Raw genomic sequence first — 26,716 nt, forward strand, 5'->3', positions numbered from 1 at the left:
ATAATATAAACCTTGTTAATTTCAAGCATTAATAGCTATTTTGTGATGTACACCAGCTGGAGAAACCGGAGAAGGTGGAGCCCCAGCTGCCCCAATCACAGCACAGGGAGGAGGACGGAGAGATGGGAGGAGCCGAGGAGAGGAGGAGAGAGCTGGCAGAGGAGGAGATGGAGCAGGCGGGGCAGCCTCAGAAACTGGAGGAGGAGTTTGATTTGGCTCGTAATGAGGTAGAGGAGGAGCCACATGCCAACCAACCAAAAGAGAATGCACTAGAGAGGGAGCAGCGTCAAGCTCATCAAGTGGTGAGACCCCAAGAGATCAACCTGTGAAATTTTAGACTTGATGACATCATTCAGAATATGCACACACACACACACACACACAAAAAAAAAAAATATCAAAAAATTACCAAGATACTGAAGCCAGACATTTGGGCTCTGTTCCAAAATCTCATAAGCTGTCCTCCTAGACAGTATTTTTTAGCATCATGCTCCTGATGCAGTAAAACAAAATCTGCTTTCTAAAATTCCTTGTTTTAGCCAAATTCTATGGTAGCAACTCAAGTATTCTTTGTAAAAATTGACAAGGTATGCAGTGCATTGTGATGAGTTAAGTGAAAAATTTCATTCAAGATAGTGGACAGCGTTGAGGGAAATGTTCATTACTGAAGCTTTGACCTTTGACAGGGGCTTTGACAGATTCATTCTGCTGTTTAATGCACTTGAGAGATATTTTACCCCAGCTCATAACTTGCATTAGTGCAGCGATAGAGAAAGGGACCACAAACTTTTCGACGAAAATATTGATTTTGATAAAATATTGCTGATATGTTGAACGTCAAATAGACTTGCCACGATATCATAATTTTCACACCGGTGCCGTGTTCACGTTCAAACCGAATAACACCGGTGTTACCGCTGATTGGACGCTAAGTGGTACTATGGGGTCATTTTCGTTAAGCAATAGCCTACACCAGTGGTTCCCAACCCTGTTCCCGGAGGCCCCCCCAACACTGCACATTTTGTATATCTCCCTTTTCTGACACACCCAATCCAGGTCTTGGAGTCTCCACTAATGAGCTGATGAGTTGAATCAGGTGTGTTTGATTAGGGAGATTTCCAAAATGTGTAGTGTTGGGGGGCCTCCAGGAACAGGGTCGGGAAACACTGGTCTACACAATAGCACAATGCAGCTTGATTTCAAACGTTTAACTTTATTTTTTATTTATTTTAACTAAAAATTCATATGAAGCTGAAAAAATTAATGCAGTTAAGAGGTGTGTTGTTCAACTTTCTGAAAGATGGTTTTCAACAGTTGTGAGGAGCAACATCTCTTTGGCAACGAACCTACTTCATCCATGCATTCTCTCCATCATGGGCTACCGGTCGGATATTTTGTTGTCTGGGCAAATACATCACTTATTGTGGGTTGTTGCGGGTTTAATGTTGGTGTTTTATTACCTTTCATCCCAGGACCCAGGGCGATATGCAAGAAATATGTTCATCATATTTTTATAAAAAATAAAAAAAATATCACAATATCCAATTACATCGTCAACACCCTGGCTGAGGGATCGGTGCATATTCTTGCTTTAGTGATTTTGCATTGAAAATTAAATTCATTTATTTAAAAACGAAACACTTGAAAGAGATTTCTAAATTAAAATTACACTTCAAACGAAATGAAAAAGCAATTAAAATAATGAAGTGATAATAAAAAATAAAAAAACATATATAACCACCTTTTCATTTACCGTGATGCAAGTATCTGTCTATGACAACAGGCGGAAAATTAAGATCTAAATACAATTATAACATTTAAGCATAATAATTATAATGATGATAATAATCACTGAAATATAAATCATGGTTCGAGGTGAACGTGTTTTTGTATTATTTTATGATTTAATCACAGATGTATAGGCTATATATAAAGTAACCCTGCAGAGTTGCGCTCACAACGAACTGCTCTGTGGAAATAAAGCGAACTGATATTCTCATAGATGATACTATTCTTGCAACAAAATTTTCAGAAGACTGAAACAAAGAAAGAGTGTGAACCATTTACATACACGTGTTCCACGAGACTGCACGCCTCCGAACAAACAGAGCACGCATAGACGGCTTTTCTGTCATCTTTTCTTAATAATATAATAAAGTGTGTTTCTTCAAGCGCGTGTCTGTGTCTAACAGCATTTCTTGTGTCATTCCGAATCCGACACGTCTTACAGTAACCCACCATGCACATATTTGCTACCTGCAATTAAACGTCTTCTGTCAGTGCACATACTATGTAATTTGATATGTTGGTAAAGAACATCTGGCTTTCAATGCATTATTTAGGTTCATTTATCATGGGTCGCAAACTCTTCATTAGGCAGCTATTCTTTATTTAAGGCTAATCTATTCGTTGGATTATTGTATTGATATTGGAAGTTCCATTTATAATGTTTCCCCCTTTTACCCTGTATAAAATTTCACACTGGTGTTGTCCCTTGTACCGAGTAAAACCGGTAACACCGTACATCGTGGCAACCCTAATGTCAAATTTACCTTTTAAATTGAACTGTTAAACTGAAATGTACATGTAATAATGGATGTGTGTTATGTTTAAACCCTGAAATTTAGTTTTATAATGTTGTGGAGCTTGTTCATTCTCTTCAGATTGAGTTTCATATGGCTGAATTTGAGCGGCTGCACGATGTTAGCCAATCATAACATTGAAGTTTAAAGGAGACGCTACGCTAAAACTGAGCGTTTCAGACAGAGTGCCACAGAAAGGGTGGAAAATGATTATATATTACTCAATTATGACCGTTTTGGTGCAAAAAAAAAAAAAAACTTTACTATTATTATCAGTGGACCTCAGGGAAGATAATAACAATTTAAAAAATAAAATAAAATAAATAAATAAAAAATTGCATTACATGACTCCTTTAAATAAAATTGCTAACATGAAAAAATATTTTAAATTATAAATATATATATAAAATTTAGAAAAAATATCAAACAGATTGGGATTGAAAGGAACAGGACTGCTGATTTAGCCTAAATTAAGCTATCACTCAGTAGGGGCTAGCTAGTTTGTGTCCAAATGTTATTGGTTAACTTATATTTCCCATAAATTAAAGAGTGTTTCTGTGATAATTATTTTACACAATAACTGTGGTTACAGCGTTGAATGGTTAAGCTTGGTGAATGCAGTCAAGACTAAAATTTGTGTGAAAATTGAAATTATTTACTTGTGCCATGTTGTTGAAAGAGTCCAAATTTAATTGAACTCAAATTATTTCTTCATATCTCATTGTAATGGCTACTCTCTTCCTCCAGGTGGCACCGGCGGAGGCTCAGGTGCAGCATGCGCAGGTGGAGCGGGTGAAGTCTGCATATGAACAGCAGCAGGAGCAGCGGCGTCTGGCTGTGCAGGTGGCAGAAGAGCGCAGACAGCTGCACCTGCGTCAGGAGGCCCTGCAGAGGCAGCAATTGCAGCATCAGAAGGAGAGAGAGGAGCAACTGCGTCTACAGAGAGAGAGAGAGGAACAGCAGAACAGAGAAGCTGATCTGAAAGAGCAACAACTACAGCAGGAGATGATCAGGTCAGAGACCTTTCCCTGCAGCTGACTGCACAGTTATGCATTCATTTATTACTATAGTAAACTGTAGTTTAATGTCTCTTGCTGCTTTATAGAAATCAATGGGTATGCGCTCGTGTGTGTCTATATTAGTTATTTGACAGTTCTTGTCACTATGATAAGATCTATGACAGGAAACAAAAAGCAATTAATTATTTTACAAATGTCTGTAATTTCAGAAAAAAGTCACAGTATGAAAACATGGATGCTGATATAATCCATGGAGAGGACGATCCACAGATATCTGAGGAGAATGGTGAGAATTCATATAGTGTGACAGTTATTTTTGAATGCATATTTACCATACATACACATCTACCAAAGCCACAGTCGTTTGAGGTGTTTATTAAAAAATATTTCCCATTGTAGAGAGGGACATACACCATCAGGTGCCAAGGCAAGGTGGAGAAGAACATATTCACCATGAGCAGGTGGAGGCCTGTGATCTTGATATTATAAATGTATAAACACACACACACACACACACAATATTCTATAACCTTAATATGCTTCTGTGTCAACCTGTAGCGCCCTATAGAAGCAGATGTTGACCCTAAAGATGACCCGAACAATCAGGGCGAGGATGAGTTTGAGGAGGCAGAGCAGAATCAGCCCCATGAGAAGGAGGAGGAAGAACCGGCGCCTGCAGGTCACCCAGACATGCACCTGCACAGAGAGCATCAGCACCAGCCCCCCGCTCAAGAACAGCTTGTGGTGAGTGACATCAGAGGAAGTGATGAGTTAGAATCCAGTTGTTTACACAGATTTATTTGCTGTGAATTTGGAGAGGTTTCTGAGATTGAAATACAGAAAATCTAAAATGTGTTTTGTGCAGATGGCTGGAAATCCAGATCAACAGGAAGACAATGTGGATGAACAGTACCAGGAAGATGGGGATGATGAGGTCAGAGACAAATGCAAACACACACAGTTCTAAAAACAGAACAACAAATAGTTTTTGTTTTTTTCCCCCATAAATATGATGTCATTCTCCCTCCAGGCCCAGGATGAGCTGCTAGAGAATCAGAAGCCTGCAGCTGTGAGAGAGGAAGAAGGAGACCCATATAATGAGGAGAATGGAGAACAGGTACTTAATATTTACAAACATGAGTTTGCCATCTTCAGTTTGTTCCAAAGACACTCAGTACATTTATATGTGCAGTTCTAATCTAGCTACAGCAGAGTTTACATGACACAATGTGTAATCGAATATTTGAAGGAAGACCATCAGCTGACTTATTGACTGTGTGCGCATATGAGACCATTTGAACATTTGTTGCAGTTACTCAATTAGAGGTGTTTGCAAATGCACGAGTCATTATTACTATTTTGCACTATTACTATTTTATTAAAGGGGTCATGACATACTCACAAAAACAATCATAATACAGTAATCTATAATCATTTTCCACCCTGTCTCTGGCCCTCTGTCTGAAACGCTTGGTTTTAAGATGTCTGGCCCTTTAAGACTTCAATGTAAACGCCCACTGTTGTGATTGGCTAACATCGTGTAGCCCTTCCAATACAGCCATATTTGAAACACAGTCTGAAGAAAATGAATAAACTTCTATCTACCGTTCGTTCTGTCTATCGTTTGTTCATTCTATCTATAGTTTGTTTGTTCAATCTATCGTTTGTTCTATCTATAGATAAATTTTTTTGTCTTTAATTCGTTATATCTGTCGTTCTATTAATCATCCTATCAGCTTTGTCAAGCCAACATCAAAGTTTGTTTTGATGAACTTTACATATCTAGTTTTCATTAATTTCCCCTCAAAGTTTTAACTCTTTCTAAAATATGAGAGGCAGACCCATATAAAAAATTATAATTTCATCGAGTGGGTAGGAATGATTTTCAGGCTAGATCCATACTAATCCGTTTTCATTTTCCCAACATTATCATTTTCCAAAATGTGTGTTAATTGAGCATTTTCATAACACTGTTTTCAGTAGAGAAAAACACCATTTAGTGTGGATGAGAGACATAAACGTAGTGAAATAAATTCCACTGAAAAGGTATCATAGCTTCATCTGTGAACATGTCCAATCAGAGAAGGTGCCATAGTGATTAGCACATGTGCACTATTATATTGAGCTGTGATGCTCATGTTGGCATCCCAAGTTCAAATCCAGCATGCAACCTGTACCCCCTCATTTTATGTCCTCACTGCACTGTACTACATATTACTATGGCAAAAACAAAAATACAATTTAATAAACAAAGAAAATTAATGAATCCATCATAGACTTTTATAGACTTTATATATAGACTGAATTTTTATATTTTATGTGCAAAATATAATGCTTGTTCATTACTTATTAATGAAATATATAAGTATATACAGTTGTGCTCAAAAGTTTGCATACCCTTGTAGAATTGGTAATATATGTACCATTTTTAAAGAAAACATGAGTGAGCAGGCAAAACACATTTCTTTTATTTCTTATGGGATTCATATTCAACTGCAGGTCATAACAGAATGGCACAATCATAAAACAAAACATGGCAACAAAGAAAAAAATGAAATGACCCCTGTTCAAAAGTCTGCATACCCTTAGTTCTTAATACTGTGTATTGCCCCCTTTAGCATCAATGACAGCGTGCAGTCTTTTGTAATAGTTGTCTATGAGGCCCCAAATTCTTGCAGGTGGTATAGCTGCCCATTCGTCTTGGCAAAATGCCTCCAGGTCATGCAAAGTCTTTTGTCGTCTTGCATGAACTGCACGTTTGAGATCTCCCCAGAGTGGCTCGATGATATTAAGGTCAGGAGACTGTGATGGCCACTCCAGAACCTTCACCTTTATCTGCTGTAACCACTGGAGGGTCAACTTGGCCTTGTCCTTAGGGTCATTGTCGTGCTGGAAAGTCCAAGAGTGCCCATGTGCAGCTTTCGTTGCGAAGAATGCAAATTGCCTGCCAGTATTTTCTGATAACATGCTGCATTCATCTTACCATCAATTTTCACATGATTCCCCGTGCCTTTAGAGCAGGGGTGTCAAACTCAGTTCCTGGAGGGCCACAGTCCAGCAGAGTTGAGCTCCAACCCTAATTAAACACACCTGAAGCAGCTAATCAAGGTCTTCAGGAGTGCTTGAAGATTACAAGGAGGCATTTTGGAGCAGGGCTGGAGCTAAACTCTGCAGGGATGCGGCCCTTTGACACCCCTGCTTTAGAGCTCACACACCCCCAAAACATCAGTGAGCCACCACCATGCTTCACAGTGGGGATGGTATTCTTTTCACTATAGGCCTTGTTGACCCCTCTCCAAACATAGCGCTTATGGTTGTGACCATAAAGCTCTATTTTGGTCTCGTCATTCCAAATTACAGTGTGCCAGAAGCTGTGAGGCATGTCAAGGAGTTGTTTTTTGTGGCATTGGCGCAGTAAAGGCTTCTTTCTGGCAACTCGACCGTGCAGCTCATTTTTGTTCAAGTATCGTCGTATTGTGCTCTTTGAAACAACCACACTGTCTTTTTCCAGAGCAACCTGTATTTCTCATGAGGTTACCTGTGGGTTTTTCTTTGTATGCCGAACAATTCTTCTGGCAGTTGTGGCTGAAATCTTTCTTGGTCTACCTGACCTTGGCTTGGTATCAAGAGTACGTGAGAGCTAACAAACTCATTGACTATTTATACACAGACACTAATTGAAATTTAAAAAGCCACAGGTGTGGGAAATTAACCTTTAATTGCCATTTAAACCTGTGTGTGTCACCTTGTGTGTTTGTAACAAGGCCAAACATTCAAGGGTATGTAAACTTTTGATCAGGGCCATTTGGGTGATTTCTGTTGTCATTATGATTTAAAAAGGAGCCAAACAACTATGTGATAATAAATGGCTTCATATGATCACTATCCTTAAATAAAAGACAGTTTTTTTGCATGATCAGTCATATTTTCAAAATCAATGCCAAAATTTCACAATTTCTGCCAGGGTATGCAAACTTTTGAGCACAAAAGTATATTGCATATATATATATATATATATATATATATATATATATATATATATATATATATATATACACAGGTGCATCTCAATAAATTAGAATGTCGTGGAAAAGTTCATTTCAGTAATTCAACTCAAATTGTGAAACTCGTGTATTAAATAAATTCAATGCACACAGACTGAAGTAGTTTAAGTCTTTGGTTTTTTTAATTGTGATGATTTTAGCTCACATTTAACAAAAACCCACCAATTCACTATCTCAAAAAATTAGAATATGGTGACATGCCAATCAGCTAATCAACTCAAAACACCTGCAAAGGTTTCCTGAGCCTTCAAAATGGTCTCTCAGTTTGGTTCACTAGGCTACACAATCATGGGGAAGACTGCTGATCTGACAGTTGTCCAGAAGACAATCATTGACACCCTTCACAAGGAGGGTAAGCCACAAACATTCATTGCCAAAGAAGCTGGCTGTTCACAGAGTGCTGTATACAAGCATGTTAACAGAAAGTTGAGTGGAAGGAAAAAGTGTGGAAGAAAAAGATGCACAACCAACCGAGAGAACCGCAGCCTTATGATTGTCAAGCAAAATCGATTCAAGAATTTGGGTGAACTTCACAAGGAATGGACTGAGGCTGGGGTCAAGGCATCAAGAGCCACCACACACAGACATGTCAAGGAATTTGGCTACAGTTGTCGTATTCCTCTTGTTAAGCCACTCCTGAACCACAGACAACGTCAGAGGCGTCTTACCTGGGCTAAGGAGAAGAAGAACTGGACTGTTGCCCAGTGGTCCAAAGTCCTCTCTTCAGATGAGAGCAAGTTTTGTATTTCATTTGGAAACCAAGGTCCTAGAGTCTGGAGGAAGGGTGGAGAAGCTCATAGCCCAAGTTGCTTGAAGTCCAGTGTTAAGTTTCCACAGTCTGTGATGATTTGGGGTGCAATGTCATCTGCTGGTGTTGGTCCATTGTGTTTTTTGAAAACCAAAGTCACTGCACCCATTTACCAAGAATGTTTGGAGCACTTCATGCTTCCTTCTGCTGACCAGCTTTTTAAAGATGCTGATTTCATTTTCCAGCAGGATTTGGCACCTGCCCACACTGCCAAAAGCACCAAAAGTCGGTTAAATGACCATGGTGTTGGTGTGCTTGACTGGCCAGCAAACTCACCAGACCTGAACCCCATATAGAATCTATGGGGTATTGTCAAGAGGAGAATGAGAAACAAGAGACCAAAAAATGCAGATGAGCTGAAGGCCACTGTCAAAGAAACCTGGGCTTCCATACCACCTCAGCAGTGCCACAAACTGATCACCTCCATGCCACGCCGAATTGAGGCAGTAATTAAAGCAAAAGGAGCCCCTACCAAGTATTGAGTACATATACAGTAAATGAACATACTTTCCAGAAGGCCAACAATTCACTAAAAATGTTTTTTTTATTGGTCTTATGATGTATTCTAATTTTTTGAGATAGTGAATTGGTGGGTTTTTGTTAAATGTGAGCCAAAATCATCACAATTAAAAGAACCAAAGACTTAAACTACTTCAGTCTGTGTGCATTGAATTTATTTAATACACGAGTTTCACAATTTGAGTTGAATTACTGAAATAAATGAACTTTTCCACAACATTCTAATTTATTGAGATGCACCTGTATATATATATATATATATATATATATATAAGCATGGCCATTAACCACCTTAACCCTGTAAATCCTGACATATGAAATAATTGTCAGAAAATTCACATTTTTGTACCATTAGACAAACTATAAAAAGAAATCGTAAAATAAAATAATGTGCACGTTTTTATTATGTATCATATTTGATACATTAGGCTTTAAAGGTCTTTATCCTCCTGAGGCAAGGCAATTCATGTTTGTGTAGGACATTTGTTAAAGTTTTTTTTAGCCCATACATGCTACAGTGGTAAATCTTGGGGTATTATCAGAGGAGTCCCTGGGCTTTTCAGAGATGCCAAATCTTTGAGAGTTTGTCCATGACAACAACTTCTCTTTGGTCTATAAATTCAAAAGACAGTTTTTTTCATATGTATTTTATGCACCAAACACTATATTGACATTTAAAAAAGGAAAATTGTAAGACCTTTTCAGCTGAGTCTCAGGAACTTATGCTAAGATGATATCATAATACCTTGTAGCTTGTATAATGACAGAGCAGGCTGCATGTATGAAAATACACATAAATATTATGTAGTTCACACTTTAAATATATCTTATAAAAAGTATATGTCACAATTGTCTTGCGGTGGGCAAGAATGGAATGCAATGTGGAATGTGAATTGAGAGATATGCCTGAAAGGCCTAGTGTATCATATTTGATACATGGATTTCAAAGGAGTAACAATATAATCATTACTGTCACTTTTACTTTATTAAAATAAGCTGTCATTTATCCCATCATAAGAATCACTTTTCGCACAAGTCTGCTGCCATTTTAAATAGATCGATATAAACATTGAAACCACTTTTTTCACAAATAACCACTAGATGGTGCCATAAACATGTGAAACTTACCATAGGTTATTTGGCTCGTCAGCTTGAACAGAGAATGAAACCGGAGCCATCAAATGTTGTGTATCATATTTGATATGCACGGCGTTATAGGGTTAAAAGAGTTATTTGTTTAAAGGTCAATGTCTTATAGCTTATGTCATGTATAATGCAGATATTTATGCATTGCTCATGTGTGTATGTTTACGCTTGTTCTTTTGTACAAGCTGCCACGGTAACATTAGACTGGTTGCAGCGCTTTCAGTTGGGTGAGTCAGATCGATTCCAGCATCTTCCATGGTGTCTTGTTACTGCCAGGCCATCTCATGAGTTCAGTCCAGCTCCGCTTTAAACATCCAATCTCCTTTTTCATGGCATCTCTTTGATTCAGGCAGTGAATTTCAGGGAATGTTTTCATTCTCCTTTTGAAACACCTGACCAAATGAGGGTGTGTTATGCATAATGCAAGAATGTTATAATGGAAGCATAATATATCAGTGATATTATATATTACTTTTGGACAGAGGGAAGTTTTGATTGCACATTGTCCTTTAATTTTTTACCACTAGTCTATTATTGTGGCATCATCAATTTATGATTTACCTATCTCTATATGTCGAAACAAAACAAACTGTGGTTGGTTGCTTTGCATATTGGTCAGTTGGCCTCTTCCTGTGTAGGCTGTTCTCTAAATTTTATGCTGATCACCTCAGCTTGTTTTTCATCGTTTGTTAATTTTTATTTTTGTTTGTCTGTACAGGAAGAGGCCAGAGACAAGGATGTAGAAGTGAAAGAGGATAAACAGCCCGCCCAAGATCTCAATGAGGAGAACTACGAAGAGGAAGATGAGGAGAAAGAGGGCAATGGTGATAAACCACCCCATCGCAGGGCAGAAATGTGAGAAAGACAGCTAGTCGCTGCCACCATTCTTAAACTCTGTGCCAGGCAAAGGTTCTCGTGAGCAGGAAACAGATTTCTGTTCTGGTCTGCGTGACTCTGCAACTGAGATGCACAAAAAAGATGCTGAACAGTCAACCTCTTGCAGACCAAGCAGATGCTGCTGTCTGCTATACTGTACATCTGTCTGTCTATCTTTTATTTTGTTGTTACATAGGTCTTGCTTGTAATTCCATGTTGCACATTTCTTCAACTGGATTTTAAAAGCACAGATTTTTCCACCAAACATTCTAGCACTGAAAGAGTTTTCCCAGGTGCCATTTATCAATTTAAAATATTTTATTTTTCATGTGGCTGCACATTTAAGATAAATTCTGTCTTTGGAGTAAAACTGAAACGGTTTTAGAAAATGTAGACTTCAGCTCTTTAAATGGGTGAGTCTCAAAAAACTGTCAAGAAATATCCTTTTTTTTTTTTTATCCTAAAATCAAAAGAAAAATAAATATATTTTAAGTAAAGAAATGTAAGCCTATCTTAAGACCGTTTAAAATTTCTCACATTGTGACTTTGTTTTCATGGTATTTAAACACCCCCTCTCAATTCTCAGTAGCCTAATGCGAAAAAAACAAAAAAACATTCCATTACAAAAATGCTAAATAATAATAATAATATATTATTTAAATTGTGAAGTACCATTTTAAGTATACATAATGGTGGCGTTTGTTGTACAGAATTTAATTTATGCCAGAAAAAAAAACAAAGTACATTTTATATTTAGTCAAATAGCAAAGAGGTTTTCAAACTGGGGTCAGAGGAAAATTTCAGATATTTTTTTTTTATTTTGTTATTTTTATATATATATATAAACATTTTCCAAATTTGAAAATAGTACCATTTTATTCTGTTTTCCAAGGACAAAAAAAAAAAAAAAAGTTCAATTGAAATAAATAGGTTTTCTTCAGGTTTATACATCTAGCAGGACTCTTATAGTGGGTAAAAACAAGAAATGTGATCAAGTTAATACTTATATAAATATATAAATATAAATATAGTCCATGTATTTTGGCCTTTGTAGAATGGCAACATAAAATCAAATTACACATAACATGTCTTTATAATATAAAGACAAAATGAGGAAGCAATTCGTCAAACAAAAGCCAACAATATCCGCAGTATTGCACTGCCAAGTTCTCTCCGTAGCTGTAGTTGTACAGAAGTTAGAGCAGAAGAATTATTATTTTTATTTTTTTATACACTGCCTGGCCAAAAAAAAGGGGGATAATTGATGGGATAACCTGGTCATTCAGTACATTCAGGTAGTCAGCTGACTTCATTTTATTGCCGCATAATGTTGCTGAGCCGAGACCTGACCGATTGAAGCAACCCCAGATCATAACACTGCCTCCAGAGTCTTGTACAGTGGGCACTCTGTATGACGGGTGCATCGCTTCATGCACTTCTCTTCTTACCCTGACGTGCCCATCACTTTGGAATAGGGTAAATCTGGACTCATCAGACCACATGACCTTTTTCCATTGTTCCACAGTCCAATCTTTATGCTCCCAAGCAAATTAAAGTAGTTTTTTTTCTGATCAGCCTCACTAACAAGTGGCTTTCTTGTGGCCACACAGCTGTTTAGTCCCAATCCTGTAAGTTCTCGTCACATTGTGCGTGTGGAAATACTCTTACTTTCACTATTAAACATAGCTGTGAGTTCTACTGTTGATTTTTTTAATGATGTGACTTCACCAAGTGTTTTAGTGATCTCCGATCACAATCATTCAAGATTTTTTTCGACCACATTTCTTCCGTGAAACTTGCTGTTCACCACTATCCTTCCTGGTTTTAATAATGCGTTGGACAGTTCTTAACCCAATTCCAGAGATTTCATAAATCTCCTTAGTTGTTTTCTTTGCCTGATGCAGGCCAATATTTTGCCCCCTCTGAAACACAGTAACATCTTTTCCACAACCACGGGATATGTCTTCTGATATGGTTGTTTAAGAAATGAGAAGCTACACACTGCATCAATTAGGGTTAAAAGAACTGTTGCCAGATGAAACATGCAATAATGATCCAATCATAGGCTCTTAAGGATCTGCTTATTTAAATCCAAACAGCAACTTTTTTTTTTTTTGTTTTTTTTGGCCAGGCAGTGTATAACTATAGAATAATACAAAATTATTATAATAAATGTGGCCAGACTGTGACATTTTTAAAGACTGTAGTACAATAATGAGAATTAGACATTTTTTGCATTACAGTAGTGAGAATTTAGAGTGTGCTTAATTTTCATAAAATAATGTCACAATGCAAAAAAAAAATAAATATATATATATATATATATATATATATATATCTATATATATAATATCTTAAAAAATGGGCTTAATGTTCTTCATGCAAAATATACAGTGTTTTATTTTTCCTCTTGATTTTTGGTGAGATTTACCCAAATATGACTACAATTTTTATGGACTGGCAGCAATCACCAGACAGCCTTGAATCCTAACCTGGCGTTGTCCATGCAGTTGTCTCTCAGTCAAACATGCTTAAAATAACTTAAAATAACTAATAAATAATGCAGTGTTGGCTTACTGCATCATCTGTGAGACTGCCAAGGTGCTTGGGTTAATAGATGTCACTACATGAATGTTTACATGTAATTCAAGCAGATATACGTAGCTGTTGACAAATCATTGTTTTTAAATGTTAAAAAAAAATGGTATTTATCTTACGGGATTAGTGCTTATGCTGCCTTAAATTGAATGAAAATCATTCAGTTAAATACTGATTTCATTGTGAAACAATCAAATTTCTTTCTCAAAATTTTTTTCTACATACCATGAAGTGCCTCGTTGAGACTGTATTGAAGACTATTAACAAGGTTATTTAGCTACTGATCTCATTGTTGAAGGTTCTGCCAGTTCAAATCTGCCAATTAGTGTTCTAGTTTTTACTAGTACTGGTATTCTACATGTTACTGGACCTGGGTTTCAAAGTCTTATTGTCACAGAAATCAATGCCACATTGAAAATGATAGTTGATAAGAGGCAAATATTCAGACGAACAATTTGTAAAGAAAACATTACACAAAGTTTGCACAATACACAAAAAGTTTAGCTTACTCAAAACGATTTGTCCTGAATGTATGCTAGATCACTACAATATTGAAATATTGTATTTATTTTGTCTTGTATTTACTGTTTTTTGATATTATACAAAACAATTTTTTTTTTTTTTGTTTTCAATCTTTTTTATTTTACTCTACAAATAGGATTTTTTTTTTTTTTGGATTTATTAGCTGTAATACTGGTGAAACCAACTTTCTCTTAATGGATTCACCCAAAAATGAAGATTCTGTCATCGTTTACTCACTCTCTAGTTCCAGAACCATGTGACGATTTATGACAACCTCAGTCACCATTCACTTTATGAGCATTTTATTTACAATGGAAGTGAATGGTGACCGAGGCTAACATTCTACCTAACATCGTCGTCTTCTGTTCCATGAAAAGAAGAAAGTCGTATGAGTTTGGAACAACATGAGGGTGAGTAAATAATGACAGAATTGTCATTTTTAGCTTGTTTAGCTCTGTTTAATACATTATATGTTAAATAATAAATATCTGTATGTGTATAGATTTTTTCCCCAAAAAAGTTTTGTAAAAGTATGACATATAACCTTTCTGAAAATTATTTACAGAGAAATACTTGAGCCATTTTGTTGATAATGGTATGTGAGAGGAATAAAAATATTGGTGGATGATTTAATATTAATCCCTTTTCTTTGATTGTTTTTTGTTTGTCTTTATTTGTGTTTTGAGTTCAGACCACCAGGTCTAATCATGCACAGACATTCCCTCCAGAGGGTGGGCTGATATTCGGATGTTTGTTAACCTTCAGGAAATCTCTTTGTTCCAGTAAATATAATAAATGAATCAAGAGCAGAAGAACTCTGTAAGATTAGCGCTGTGAGCTGACTTTATTCATCCTGGTGTTTCTGGATGGCTGATAAAGCTGCTGCAGAAAGTGACACAGAGGTAAGGCCACATTTTTGTTGTTCTGTCTGTTGCCTCTCAATCTTTATGTTTCAGAAACGGGCTTCATCTTTTTTTTTTTTTTGCCGTTGCTTCATTCTTTTCTTCTGTTGTAGTTCTGACAACCCTTTGCGCTATTACCTGTTCTTGGGCCTGGACAATGAGACATTACACTATGTCTGACAATATACAGTACATGCATATTGTAAAATGTACTTTATTTTTGAGTACGAGTGCTAGCAAAACCAATCCATATATGGAAAGGAATCATCTTGGAAGCTGTAAAACATGTTCAGAGGTTTCTTACAATTCTCACAAATTTTGTGTAGCTTTGGGAAGTCCAATTAATTTTAATAAATTGGTTTGCTCAGATAGTTTGTTTCATTATTAGGAGATATTGCATTTAAATGTTGTTTATTGGTCCAGTGTTAGCATATTTTAAACAACATTGATAAGAGCATCACCAACAATAGTGTTGTCAATATTAATGTTAATTATTAATAAAAAAATAAAAAATAAAAACAATTTGGTAACAATATTGTTTTACTCCTAAACAAAGTCATTCCTTACAGTTGGGTGATCCCAAAATCAAAAGAAAAATAAATGTATTTTGCATATAGAAATTTAAGTCTTAGGAACATTTAAAAATGTTCATATTGTGGAATTATTTTCATGGCAATTGAACACCCCCTCTCAATTCTAAGTAGCCTATACAGTGTGGAAAAAAATAATGTAATTACTCAAATGCATAATAAAATAGTAATATATTATTTAAATTGTAAAGTGCCATTTTAAGTATACATCATGGTGTTTTTTGTTGTACAGAATTTAATTTATGCCAATTAAAAATATATGCTGTATATGCTTATATATATAAAATTGTGGCCAGACTAAATGTTTATGACTGTAGTACAGTAATGTGATTGAGATTTTTTGCATTACAGTAATGAGAATATAAGGGGGAAATGTACTTAACTGTCATAACTGCTTTCTTCAGCAGATTAATTTTAGCAAATCGGTTCACTCGGATAGTTTGTTTCATTGAACGACTCACAACCTAGTCCTCACTTAAAAGTATTCTCTTAAGTCCCTGTGCTGCATTTTACTTTCCATTTTTGTAGTAAAATTGCTGTTTACTGTATTTTCAGTATTGGGATATATTGTGTCAAATGTTGTTTATTGTTCCAATATGCATATTGTCAACAACATTAATAAGAACATCACTAACCGTAGTGTCAACATTAATATTAATTATAAAATGTAATTTTAATTTAATGTTTTTTACAGTTGGGTGATCTACTGTACCAAAGCTTTGCAAATTGTTTTGATCGAGTCATAAAAAAAGAAATACCACTCCTGTGTTTTTCCTTGCTATCAGGGGCGTAGTTTCCAGGTGGAATACCCCCCCCCCCCCATTATTTAATCAAAACAAGCAAGTACAACCCCCCCCCCCATTATTTATACCATGATCAATGGAAACATGTAGATGCTTCATGCTGCAACCCCCCCAATATTCAAGCCAAATCTACGCCTTTGCTTGCTATCACTAAATGTGTCAAGCGTCTGATTTAAACTAATGTGTACTACTGTACACAGTTGCGAAACCTTAGAAAATATGTACGTTTATTAACATTTCTCGTCAGGTCATGCTGTATGAATGAATACTCTACTGATTTCACGGTTTAAAAAATACTGAGTTGAGATATCTTTTTTTGTTTTGCTTTTGCAGGCATCTGTAATAAACCCCTGTCCATACGCTGAAGAAAACGCTGTCCGTAGGTGGGCAGCGGTTTGAGGACAAACAAAACCAGCTCTCACTGATTTCATAAGCTGCATAATTTTGTCAGATCTTTTGTTTCAACGTTCTTCTCTTCGTCTCTATCCTGCGTGTACTGTCTCTTCAGCTCAGGTTTCGGTGGAGCTGAAATCGACACCAAAATTAAAACAAAACACTGAAGCGCATATGAATTAGTGATTGCCACTGAATGAGTCGTTCTTCACAGGACAATGACGGTGATGAATGGCCATTGATTGTATATGAGGCCGTGATAGTTATACGCTACCAGTCAAATGCTTGGACACCTTGTAGAGAGCACACATGTAATAATTTGTCCTAAAGGCCCTAAATGTAATAACTTTTGGTCCTGAATGTATGGTTAAAGCATTTGGTCCTAAATGGAATAAAGGCCCTAAATGTAATTAAAATGTTGGTCCAAAATGTAATAAAGGCCCCGAATGTAATAGAAAGTTGGTCTTAAATGTAATGAAGGCCCCAAATGTAATAAAATGTGGTCTTCAATGTAATAATTGCCCTAATTTACTATAGGTCCTAAATGCAAAAAAGCCCTAAATGTAGCCTAATAAAATGTTGGTCTTAAATGTAATAAAGGCCCCAAATGTATTAAAATGTGGTCCTAAATGCATTTATTGCCATTATTAAACTATTGGTTCTAAATGTACAAAGCCCTAAATGTAATAAAATGTTGGTCCTAAATGTAATAATGGCCCCAAATGTAATACAGTTTGGTCCTAAATGTAATAAAGGCCCCAAATGTTATAAAATATGGTCCTAAATGTAATAATTGCCCTAATTAACTATTGGTCCTAAATGTAAAAAGTCCAAAATGTAATAAAATATTGGGCCTAAATGTAATAAAGGCTCCAAATGTAATAAAATGTGGTTCTAAATGTAATAATCACCCTAATTAACTATTGGTCCTAAATGTAATAATGGTCCTAAATCTAATAAAATTCGGTCCTAAAATGTAATAAAAACCCTAAATGTAAGCTTGTGCTTCTGAGTGTAATAATGAATAAACATCCCCCCCAAAAAAAATCTTAAAAACATCTCACTATTTAGCAAGTATGCAATACAAGTCGGCCTTATTATGCCTCTTGTTATAACTGCATATCAATGATTTCTAATGCATTCTATTAGTTGTCAATAAACCTATTTTTAACCCCTTAACAAACTTTTTTTTGTTTAAAAAAAAATGTAATGTAAAGTGTTACCATTACATTTAGGGTCTTTATTACATACAGTATAGGACCATTTAATACAGTACATTTGTGTCCCAACACACTGTTCACTTTTTTATTTTCTAAACTATGAAATAACACAAATGGACATATGGGAATTATATGTAACAAGTGGCTACTTAAAAGTAGCCACTTGTTAGTCCTCTAGTTCCCTTCCTGGTCCAACAACTCAATTTTAGTTTTTATTCATATGCACCATTTATTATTTTTTCTATAAAACTAAGCATTTAAGCAGAAGCCTTTACAATAAAATATGATTATTTTCAGTCAAGTGTGTCCAAATTTTTGACTGGTAGCTTTAAACAAGGCCTAATCTTCTTTTAAAGAGCCATGATCACATCCCAGTTGTAGATTTATCATAGTCTATTGACCAAATTGGAAAGTGTTCATGCGACTTCTTTTGGATAACCACAAAAGCCCAGTGATGCATGCCATGACATTATCAGTGTTTGTGTGCTGCATGCTAGTGTCACATGACTGTATCTGATTTAATCTCTCTGCCCTCTCTTCACACCATGTCAACTGAACAGCAGGCGATGCCACCCAAGAGCCAAGTCTACTGTCAAAACAGTCTTAAAAACGAGGCGTGAACGTAACAAAGACAAGGGTTGGCTGGTCACTGAGCAACCAAATAGCCTGAATTAGCCTCATCAGACATTCTGTGACCTGAAATGACCTAAATAGACAAATAGCACTGAGCTATTCTGTGTGTAGCCACCTGTACTTCTAAAACAATTTGATAATAGTCCAATGTGTCATTTACATACTTCAAGGAATACTTGCTCTACCGCTACTGTGTCTCTATCATATGGCTTCAGAATACTTTGCATATACTACTAAACATTTCCTTTTGTGTTCCACATAAGAAGGAAGGGGTTTGGAATGATGTGAGGGTGAGAAATATTGGCAGAATTTAAGTTTTTGGCTTAACTATTCCTTTTAAGTCTTTGCCAATTTATATCTTGGCTGCTGTTCTCTAAAGTTGATTATCCTTTAGGAGTGAAAAATGCAAAAATATGAACCAGAGGTAAAAAAATAGCTTTAATAAATGTACATTCAACATCTCAAACAGTGCATCTATGCAGTTAGGCTTTCACAGTGCACCCTAACAGTACATTACATTGGATTAAACCTTGGCTTTGGTTTTTGCCTTTGAGGCTTGACTTTCAGAGCTTCATTGTGTTTCCTGTCTGCGCTGTTTTGATGTCAGAGAATGGTACAAAATCTGGATGCTGCTGCTGGGGACGGGAGAGGCACGGAATCTTCCGGTAGCTTGGGGATGCCATCCAGAACTTGGAGTTTTGGCAAACAGGAGAACACACTGCAGAGGGAATAGCACAAATCTCAAAGTCAGACCGATGTGGGCACTTTAAATGATTCTGCTGGCTCTGTCTGGGATGATCTAAAACTATATTTGGCCTGTTCTTTTTTTCAGTAAATTATTTCAGTAACACTGTCTCCAGCTATTAACTGGAGACAATGTAATTTTGAAAACAGATGACCCTCGTAAGGCTGCTCTCTCTCTGCCTACACGGTATCTGTTCTGCCATATTAATTCAAAGCTATAATTAACTGATTAGTTTAAATCAGCCACGTTCTTCAATATTTGTGACACCAAGTTATTAAAAGCTCAGTGCTTTTCTATGAATAAATTAAAGCTCTCAGATTCATCTTTTTGCTGTATCTGTCTATTTCTCTCACCGTGAGCGGTAGTCTTCCAGAAACTGGCAGGGATTGTGTTGGAGGGTCAGAGATTGGAGCGGCGTGGCCCTCAGCAGGGACAGCTCGCCCAGAGAGCAAATACTGTTTTCAGACAGGCACAAGTGCTGGATCTCGGGAACCTTTGGCAGCTGACGAATGGATGTCAAGTGATTCCGGTGGAGATTCAGGATTTTACATCTATAATGAAGGCACATTGTCAATCACAGCTTTTGTAATTGATTGTGATGCGTCACTGTTTTCTATCTACAGAGCCCCTGAGAGGACAGGGAGGGAATACATTTTTTGAAATAGTTGTGTTCCCTCGGAATAGTTTGTTTATTTGCAATAGTTTGTGTTTCCTCGCAATATGGTTTGCGTTCCCTCACAATACGTTTTTCATTCCCCAGCAATGTTTTGTTCCCTCGCAATGATTTGCATTCAATAAGTTTTGCATTCCCTCGCAATAAGGTTTGCGTTCCCTCAAGATACGTTCTTCATTCCTACAAATACGTTTTTCATTCCCTCTCAATGTTTTGTGTTCCCTTGCAATAAGTTTTGCTTTCCTCTCAATAAGGTTTGCGTTCCCTCACAATACGTTTTTCATTCCCTCGCAATAAGGTTTGCGTTCCCTCGCAATAAGGTTTGCGTTCCCTCGCAGTAAGGTTTGCGTTCCCTCACAATACATTTTTCTTTCCCTCGCAACGTTTTGCGCTCCCTCACAATGTTTTGCATTTCCTCGCAATAAGGTTTGCGTTCCCTAACAATAAGGTTTGCGTTCCCTCACAATACGTTTTTCATTTCCTCGCAATAAGTTTTGCATTCCCTTGCAATGGTTTGTGCTCCCTTGCAATAGTTTACGTTCCCTCGCAATACATTTTGCGTTTCCTCTCAATAAGGTTTGCGTTCCCTCGCAATAGTTGTGTATCCTCTTAATAAGGTTTGCGTTCCCTCACAATACGTTTTTCATTCCCTCACAACGTTTTGCATTTCCTCGCAATAAGTTTTGCATTCCCTTGCAATAAGGTTTGCATTCCCTCACAATACATTTTTCATTCCCTCGCAACGTTTTGCGCTCCCTCACGTTTTGCGTTCCCTTGCAATGGTTTGTGCTCCCTCGCAATAGTTTATGTTTCCTCGCAATAAGTTTTGCATTCCCTCACAATAGTTTACGTTCCCTTGCAATAAGGCTTGTGTTCCCTCACAACAGGTTTTGCATTCCCTCATAACATTGTTTTCCCTTGCAACATTTTGCGTTCCCTCGCAATGTTTCACGTTCCCTGGCAATGGTTTGCGTTCCCAAGTGGTATGTTTTGCGTTCCCAACAGTACGTTTTGCGTTCCCTCGCAACATTTTGCATTCCCTCACAATGGTTTGCGCTCCCTTGGAATAAGGTTTGCATTCCCTCAAAATACGTCTTTCATTCCCTCACAATGTTTTGCATTGCCTCGCAATAAGGGTTGCGTTCCCTCTCAATAATATTTGCGTTCCCTCACAATACGTTTTTCATTCCCTCGTAATATGGTTTGCGGTCCCTCACAATACGTTTTTCTTTCCCTCACAACGTTTTGCAGTGCCTCGCAATGTTTTGCGTTGCGGTGATTGGGCTCTCTCGCAATAGTTTGCATTCCCTCGCAATAAGGTTTGCTTTCCCTCAAAATACCTTTTTCATTCCCTCGCAATAGTTTTGTGTTTCCTCGCAATAAGTTTTGCATTCCCTTGCAATAAGGTTTGCGTTCCCTCACAATATATTTTTCATTCCCTCGTAACGTTTTGCACTCCCTCACAATGTTTTGCGCTCCCTCGCAATAGTTTACGTTTCCTCGCAATAAGTTTTGCATTCTCTCACAATAGTTTACGTTCCCTTGCAATAAGGCTTGCGTTCCCTCACAACAGGTTTTGCATTCCCTCGTAACATTTTGTTTTCCCTCGCAACATTTTGCGTTCCCTTGCAATGATTTACGTTCCCTCGCAATGTTTCACGTACCCTGGCAATGGTTTGCGTTCCCAACAGTACGTTTTGCGTTCCCTCACAACATTTTGTATTCCCTTGCAATAAGTTTTGCATTCCCTCACAATGGTTTGCGCTCCCTTGGAATAAGGTTTGCATTCCCTCAAAATACGTCTTTCATTCCCTCACAATGTTTTGCACTGCCTCGCATCATTTTGCATTTCCTCGCAATAAGGGTTGCGTTCCCTCTCAATAATATTTGCGTTCCCTCACAATACGTTTTTCATTCCCTCGTAATATGGTTTGCGGTCCCTCACAATACGTTTTTCTTTCCCTCACAACGTTTTGCAGTGCCTCGCAATGTTTTGCGTTGCGGTGATTGGGCTCTCTCGCAGTAGTTTGCATTTCCTCGCAATAGTTTGCGTTCCCTCGCAATAAGGTTTGCTTTCCCTCACAATATCTTTATCGTTCCCTCGCAATAGTTTTGTGTTTCCTCGCAATAAGTTTTGCATTCCTTTGCTATAGTTTGGGTTCCCTCGCAATAAGTTTTGTGTTCCCTTGTTTTACTATGAATATCATGGTTAAAATATACTTACTATAGTAAAATATAGAGAAAAGCAAAATTAGTTATTTTGAAAGGTCTAGCATAATTTGTTTGCGGAGGCCACTTGGTTTGATATTTTGTTCTCAAATTGTAATCTTGTATTTGGTTGGGCCTTATTAATTTGTTATCTGTATTTTACACTGCCACGTTATTAGGCTTGCTTTTTTGGACTGTCTTATGGTGATACATAATTAACAGTTTCCTACTTACTGTAAAATAAACTAGTCATATGAGATTACAGCACACAGCTAAAGTTGCACTACATGTATTTTTACACAGCCATACATGTACTGTTACAAAACAACTAATGCCATATAATAGGACCGTTTCCAGCGAAGGAAAGTTTTCTTGAAGGTGGGAATTCTGTTTTGCCATTCATGCTGAATAATACTCCACTATCCATTATGACCTTAGACATTCAATCTACCACCACTAACTTCCATATTGTTGGCAGTATTCTGAATGACATTTATGCCCATTATAAAGAACAACATCTCTCAGTCAGTATAGAGAGCAGTTTTGTACCTTGGCAGTCTGACAGAACTGAGATCCTGCAGCGCATTATTAACCAGCTGTAGTTGTTCCACACGGATCAGTCTCCTGAGAATACGGGTAAAGTTCTCCAGCTGGTATGGATCTCCCAGGTCCTGATAAGACAAGTTCTGCACCTACAGACACAGGAAGATTTAAGCAATGTGAAGCTTGTCTCATCATCTATACTTCTAGCCAAAACTAGATGGCTTAAACTAGCCCATGTATGTTTGTAGTGATTGACAAGGCAAATATTGGATTATATTTGAACATTTCAAGCTGTCAACATTTATAGATGCCTTTTTATGAACTTTTTTATCATTTATCCTGAATATTTTCCTCTTTTTTTTTTTTTTTTTAAGAAGATTTTTATGATTCAAGCCCCTAGTCCCTAGATATGGGTCTGGTCCTTCCTATGATATTATTTTGCCAGTTTTATCGTAAAAATTTGTTATTTCTTCACATATAAAATTAATAGCAGATCAAAAAACCACATGATTTAAGGTACATTCATTTCCATAGCTGTGTGGAACAAATTACTTGTTTAAGTATATATGTAAGGTGTGATGTACAGTCAGCTGGTCGTTATTGCAAAATAAAGCCTGACAGGGTGGTCAGGATTGTGGTGTTGTATCACCCTGACTGGGTTTATTTTGCGATAATGACTGAACTGTACATTATCCAGCTTATTACATGGCAACTAACCAAATGAATAAATAAATGGACATGAAATATTGGTTTGCATCGAAACTGTTATTATGTGATAAGAAAGAGGCTGCGAAACAGCTGAATTTCACATCCAGTTTGCGCCGGAGTTCTGCTGGTGTTTATATTGTGAAAATTACTGAAGTCTGATTGCTCATGATCCTGCTTATTAAAAGACTACTTGCCAAATAAATAAATAAATAAAGGGACATGAAATATTCATTTGAGTTGAATCATTTTATTAGCTTACTTGCAAAGATAACAGAGTGATACTAGAAGTAGGAAAGATGACTCGCAATACCCGGATGACCGGTCTGATATGATTTAATCCCCAGATGTGTGGTCATTATTCAGAAATATCAGACCACTGGATGGTGCGATTGACCACTCAGAATAGAGTATTCCAAAGAGCCATGTAATAAACATATACATACATACAGTGGCAAGAAAAAGTATGTGAACCCTTTGGAATTACCTGCAATTATGTATAAATTTGTCTTAAATCTGGTTTAATCTCTTATCTAAGTTACAATAATGAACAAACACAGACTGTTTTAACTAATAGCACACAAATTATTGAATTGTTCTTGTACATATTAAATACATCATTCAAACATTTACAGAGTTGGTTGTAAAACGTATGTGAACCCCTAGGGTAATGACATCAACAAAAGCTAATTAGAGTCAGGAGTTGGCAAACATGGCATTCAATTTATTAAATGAGATTGGAGATGTGGGTTAGAGCTACTTTGACTTATAAAAAGCACTCACATTTTGAGTTTGCTATTCACAAGAAGCATCTGCTGACGTGGACCATGTTATTGCAAAAAAAAGAGATCTCAGAAGACCTACGATCAAGAATTATTGCTTTGCATAAAGCTGGAAAGGGTTACAAAGTTATCTCAAAGAGCTTATGTATTAATCTGTCCACAGTTAGACAAATTGTCTAAAATTGAGACAATTTTGTACTGTACAGTGCATCTGGAAAGTATTCACAGCGCTTCACTTTTTCCACATTTTGTTATGTTACAGCCTTATTCCAAAATGGATTAAATTCATTATTTTCCTCAAAATTCTACAAACAATACCCCATAATGACAACGTGAAAGAAATTTGTTTGAAATCTTTGCAAATTTATTAAAAACAAAAAACGAAAAAAAAATCACATGTACATAAGTATTCACAGCCTTTGCCGTTACACTCAAAATTGAGCTCAGGTGCATCCTGTTTCCACTGATCATCCTTGATGTTTCTACAACTTGATTGGAGTCCTCCTGTGGTAAATTCAGTTGATTGCACATGATTTGGAAAGGCACACACCTGTCTATATAAGGTCCCACAGTTAACAGTGCATGTCAGAGCACAAACCAAGCCATGAAGTCCAAGGAATTGTCTGTAGACCTCCGAGACAGGATTGTATCGAGGCACAGATCTGGGGAAGGGTACAGAAAAATTTCTGCAGCATTGAAGGTCCCAATGAGCACAGTGGCCTCCATCATCCATTAATGGAAGAAGTTTGGAACCATTAGGACTCTTCCTAGAGCTGGCCGCCTGGCCAAACTGAGCGATCGGAGGAGAAGGGCCTTAGTCAGGGAGGTGACCAAGAACCCGATGGTCACTCTGACAGAACTCCAGCATTTCTCTGTGGAGAGAGGAGAACCTTCCAGAAGAACAACCCTCTCTGCAGCACTCCACCAATCATGCCTGTATGGTAGAGTGGCCAGACGGAAGCCACTCCTCAGTAAAGGGCACATGACAGCCCGCCTGGAGTTTGCCAAAAGGCACCTGAAGGACTCTGAGACCATGAGAAACAAAGATTGAACTCTTTGGCCTGAATGGCAAGCGTCATATCTGGAGGAAACCAGGTACCGCTCATCACCTGGCCAATACCATCCCTACAGTGAAGCATGGTGGTGGCAGCATCATGCTGTGGGGATGTTTTTCAGTGGCAGGAACTGGGAGACTAGTCAGGATCGAGGGAAAGATGAATGCAGCAATGTACAGAGACATCCTTGATGAAAACCTGCTCCAGAGCGCTCTGGACCTCAGACTGGGGCGAAGGTTCATCTTCCAACAGGACAACGACCCTAAGCACACAGCCAAGATAACAAAGGAGTGGCTCTGGGACAACTCTGTGAATGTCCTTGAGTGGCCCAGCCAGAGCCCAGACTTGAACCCGATTGAACATCTCTGGAGAGATCTGAAAATGGCTGTGCACCGATGCTCCCCATCCAACCTGATGGAGCTTGAGAGATCCTGCAAAGAAGAATAGGAGAAACTGCCCAAAAATAGGTGTGCCAAGCTTGTAGCATCATACTCAAAAAGACTTGAGGCTGTAATTGGTGCCAAAGGTGCTTCAACAAAGTATTGAGCAAAGGCTGTGAATAATTATTTACATGTGATTTTTATTTATTTTTTTTCATTTTTTTTTTTTTTATAAATTTGCAAACATTTCAAAAACTTCTTTCACGCTGTCATTATGGGGTATTGTTTGTAGAATTTTGAGGAAAATAATTAATTTAATCAATTTTGGAATAAGGCTGTAACATAACAAAATGTGGAAAAAGTGAAGTGCTGTGAATACTTTCCGGATGCACTGTAGCTACTCTCCCTAGAAGTGGCCGTCCAGCCAAGATGACTCAAAGGGCACACCGCAAACTGCTCAATGAGATAAAAAAGAACCCTAGGGTGACTCCAAAGACTTGAAAAAAAAAAAAAATCACTGGAACTGGTTAACATCTCTGTTCATGAGTCTGTTCTATGGAAAACATTAAACAGGCATGGTGTTCCACGAAGGAAGCTGCTGCTTTCCAACAAAAACATTGCTGTGTGCCTGAAGTTTGCCAAGGACCACCTTGACACTCCACAACGCTACTGGGAAAATGTTTTGTAGACTACGTAAGGCGTAAAAAGGGCACCACATACCAACATGAAAACATCATCCCAACGGTAATGTACTGTGGAGGGCGCATCATGATTTGGGGATGCTTTGGGGCCTGGACTGCTTGCCATCATCGAGGGAAAATTGAATTCCCAAGTTTATCAAGATATCTTACAGGTTAATGTCAGGGTGGCTGTGCACCAGCTGAAGCTCAGTAGAAGCTGGGTGATGCGGCAGGACAATGACCCTAAACATCGAAGTAAATCCACTACAG

The 26,716-nt window shown here is 37.5% G+C and overlaps 1 protein-coding gene across 1 annotated transcript in view; it reads left to right on the top strand.

Annotated features, from left to right (window-relative positions):
- Positions 1-14,773, top strand: part of LOC127455865 (Golgi integral membrane protein 4-like) — a 38,362-nt gene extending 23,589 nt beyond the window's left edge. Inside the window, exons 9-16 of the mRNA XM_051724003.1 lie at positions 57-302; positions 3,330-3,595; positions 3,811-3,887; positions 4,001-4,062; positions 4,160-4,345; positions 4,467-4,535; positions 4,632-4,718; positions 10,857-14,773. Coding sequence (XP_051579963.1) covers positions 57-302; positions 3,330-3,595; positions 3,811-3,887; positions 4,001-4,062; positions 4,160-4,345; positions 4,467-4,535; positions 4,632-4,718; positions 10,857-10,997 — 1,134 coding nt within the window. The 3' untranslated portion in view covers positions 10,998-14,773. The remainder of the gene's footprint in view (positions 1-56; positions 303-3,329; positions 3,596-3,810; positions 3,888-4,000; positions 4,063-4,159; positions 4,346-4,466; positions 4,536-4,631; positions 4,719-10,856) is intronic.
- Positions 14,774-26,716: the final 11,943 nt, after the last annotated feature.

This window comes from Myxocyprinus asiaticus, chromosome 18 (genome assembly GCF_019703515.2).
Source record: "Myxocyprinus asiaticus isolate MX2 ecotype Aquarium Trade chromosome 18, UBuf_Myxa_2, whole genome shotgun sequence".
NCBI classification, from domain to species: Eukaryota; Metazoa; Chordata; class Actinopteri; order Cypriniformes; family Catostomidae; genus Myxocyprinus; species Myxocyprinus asiaticus.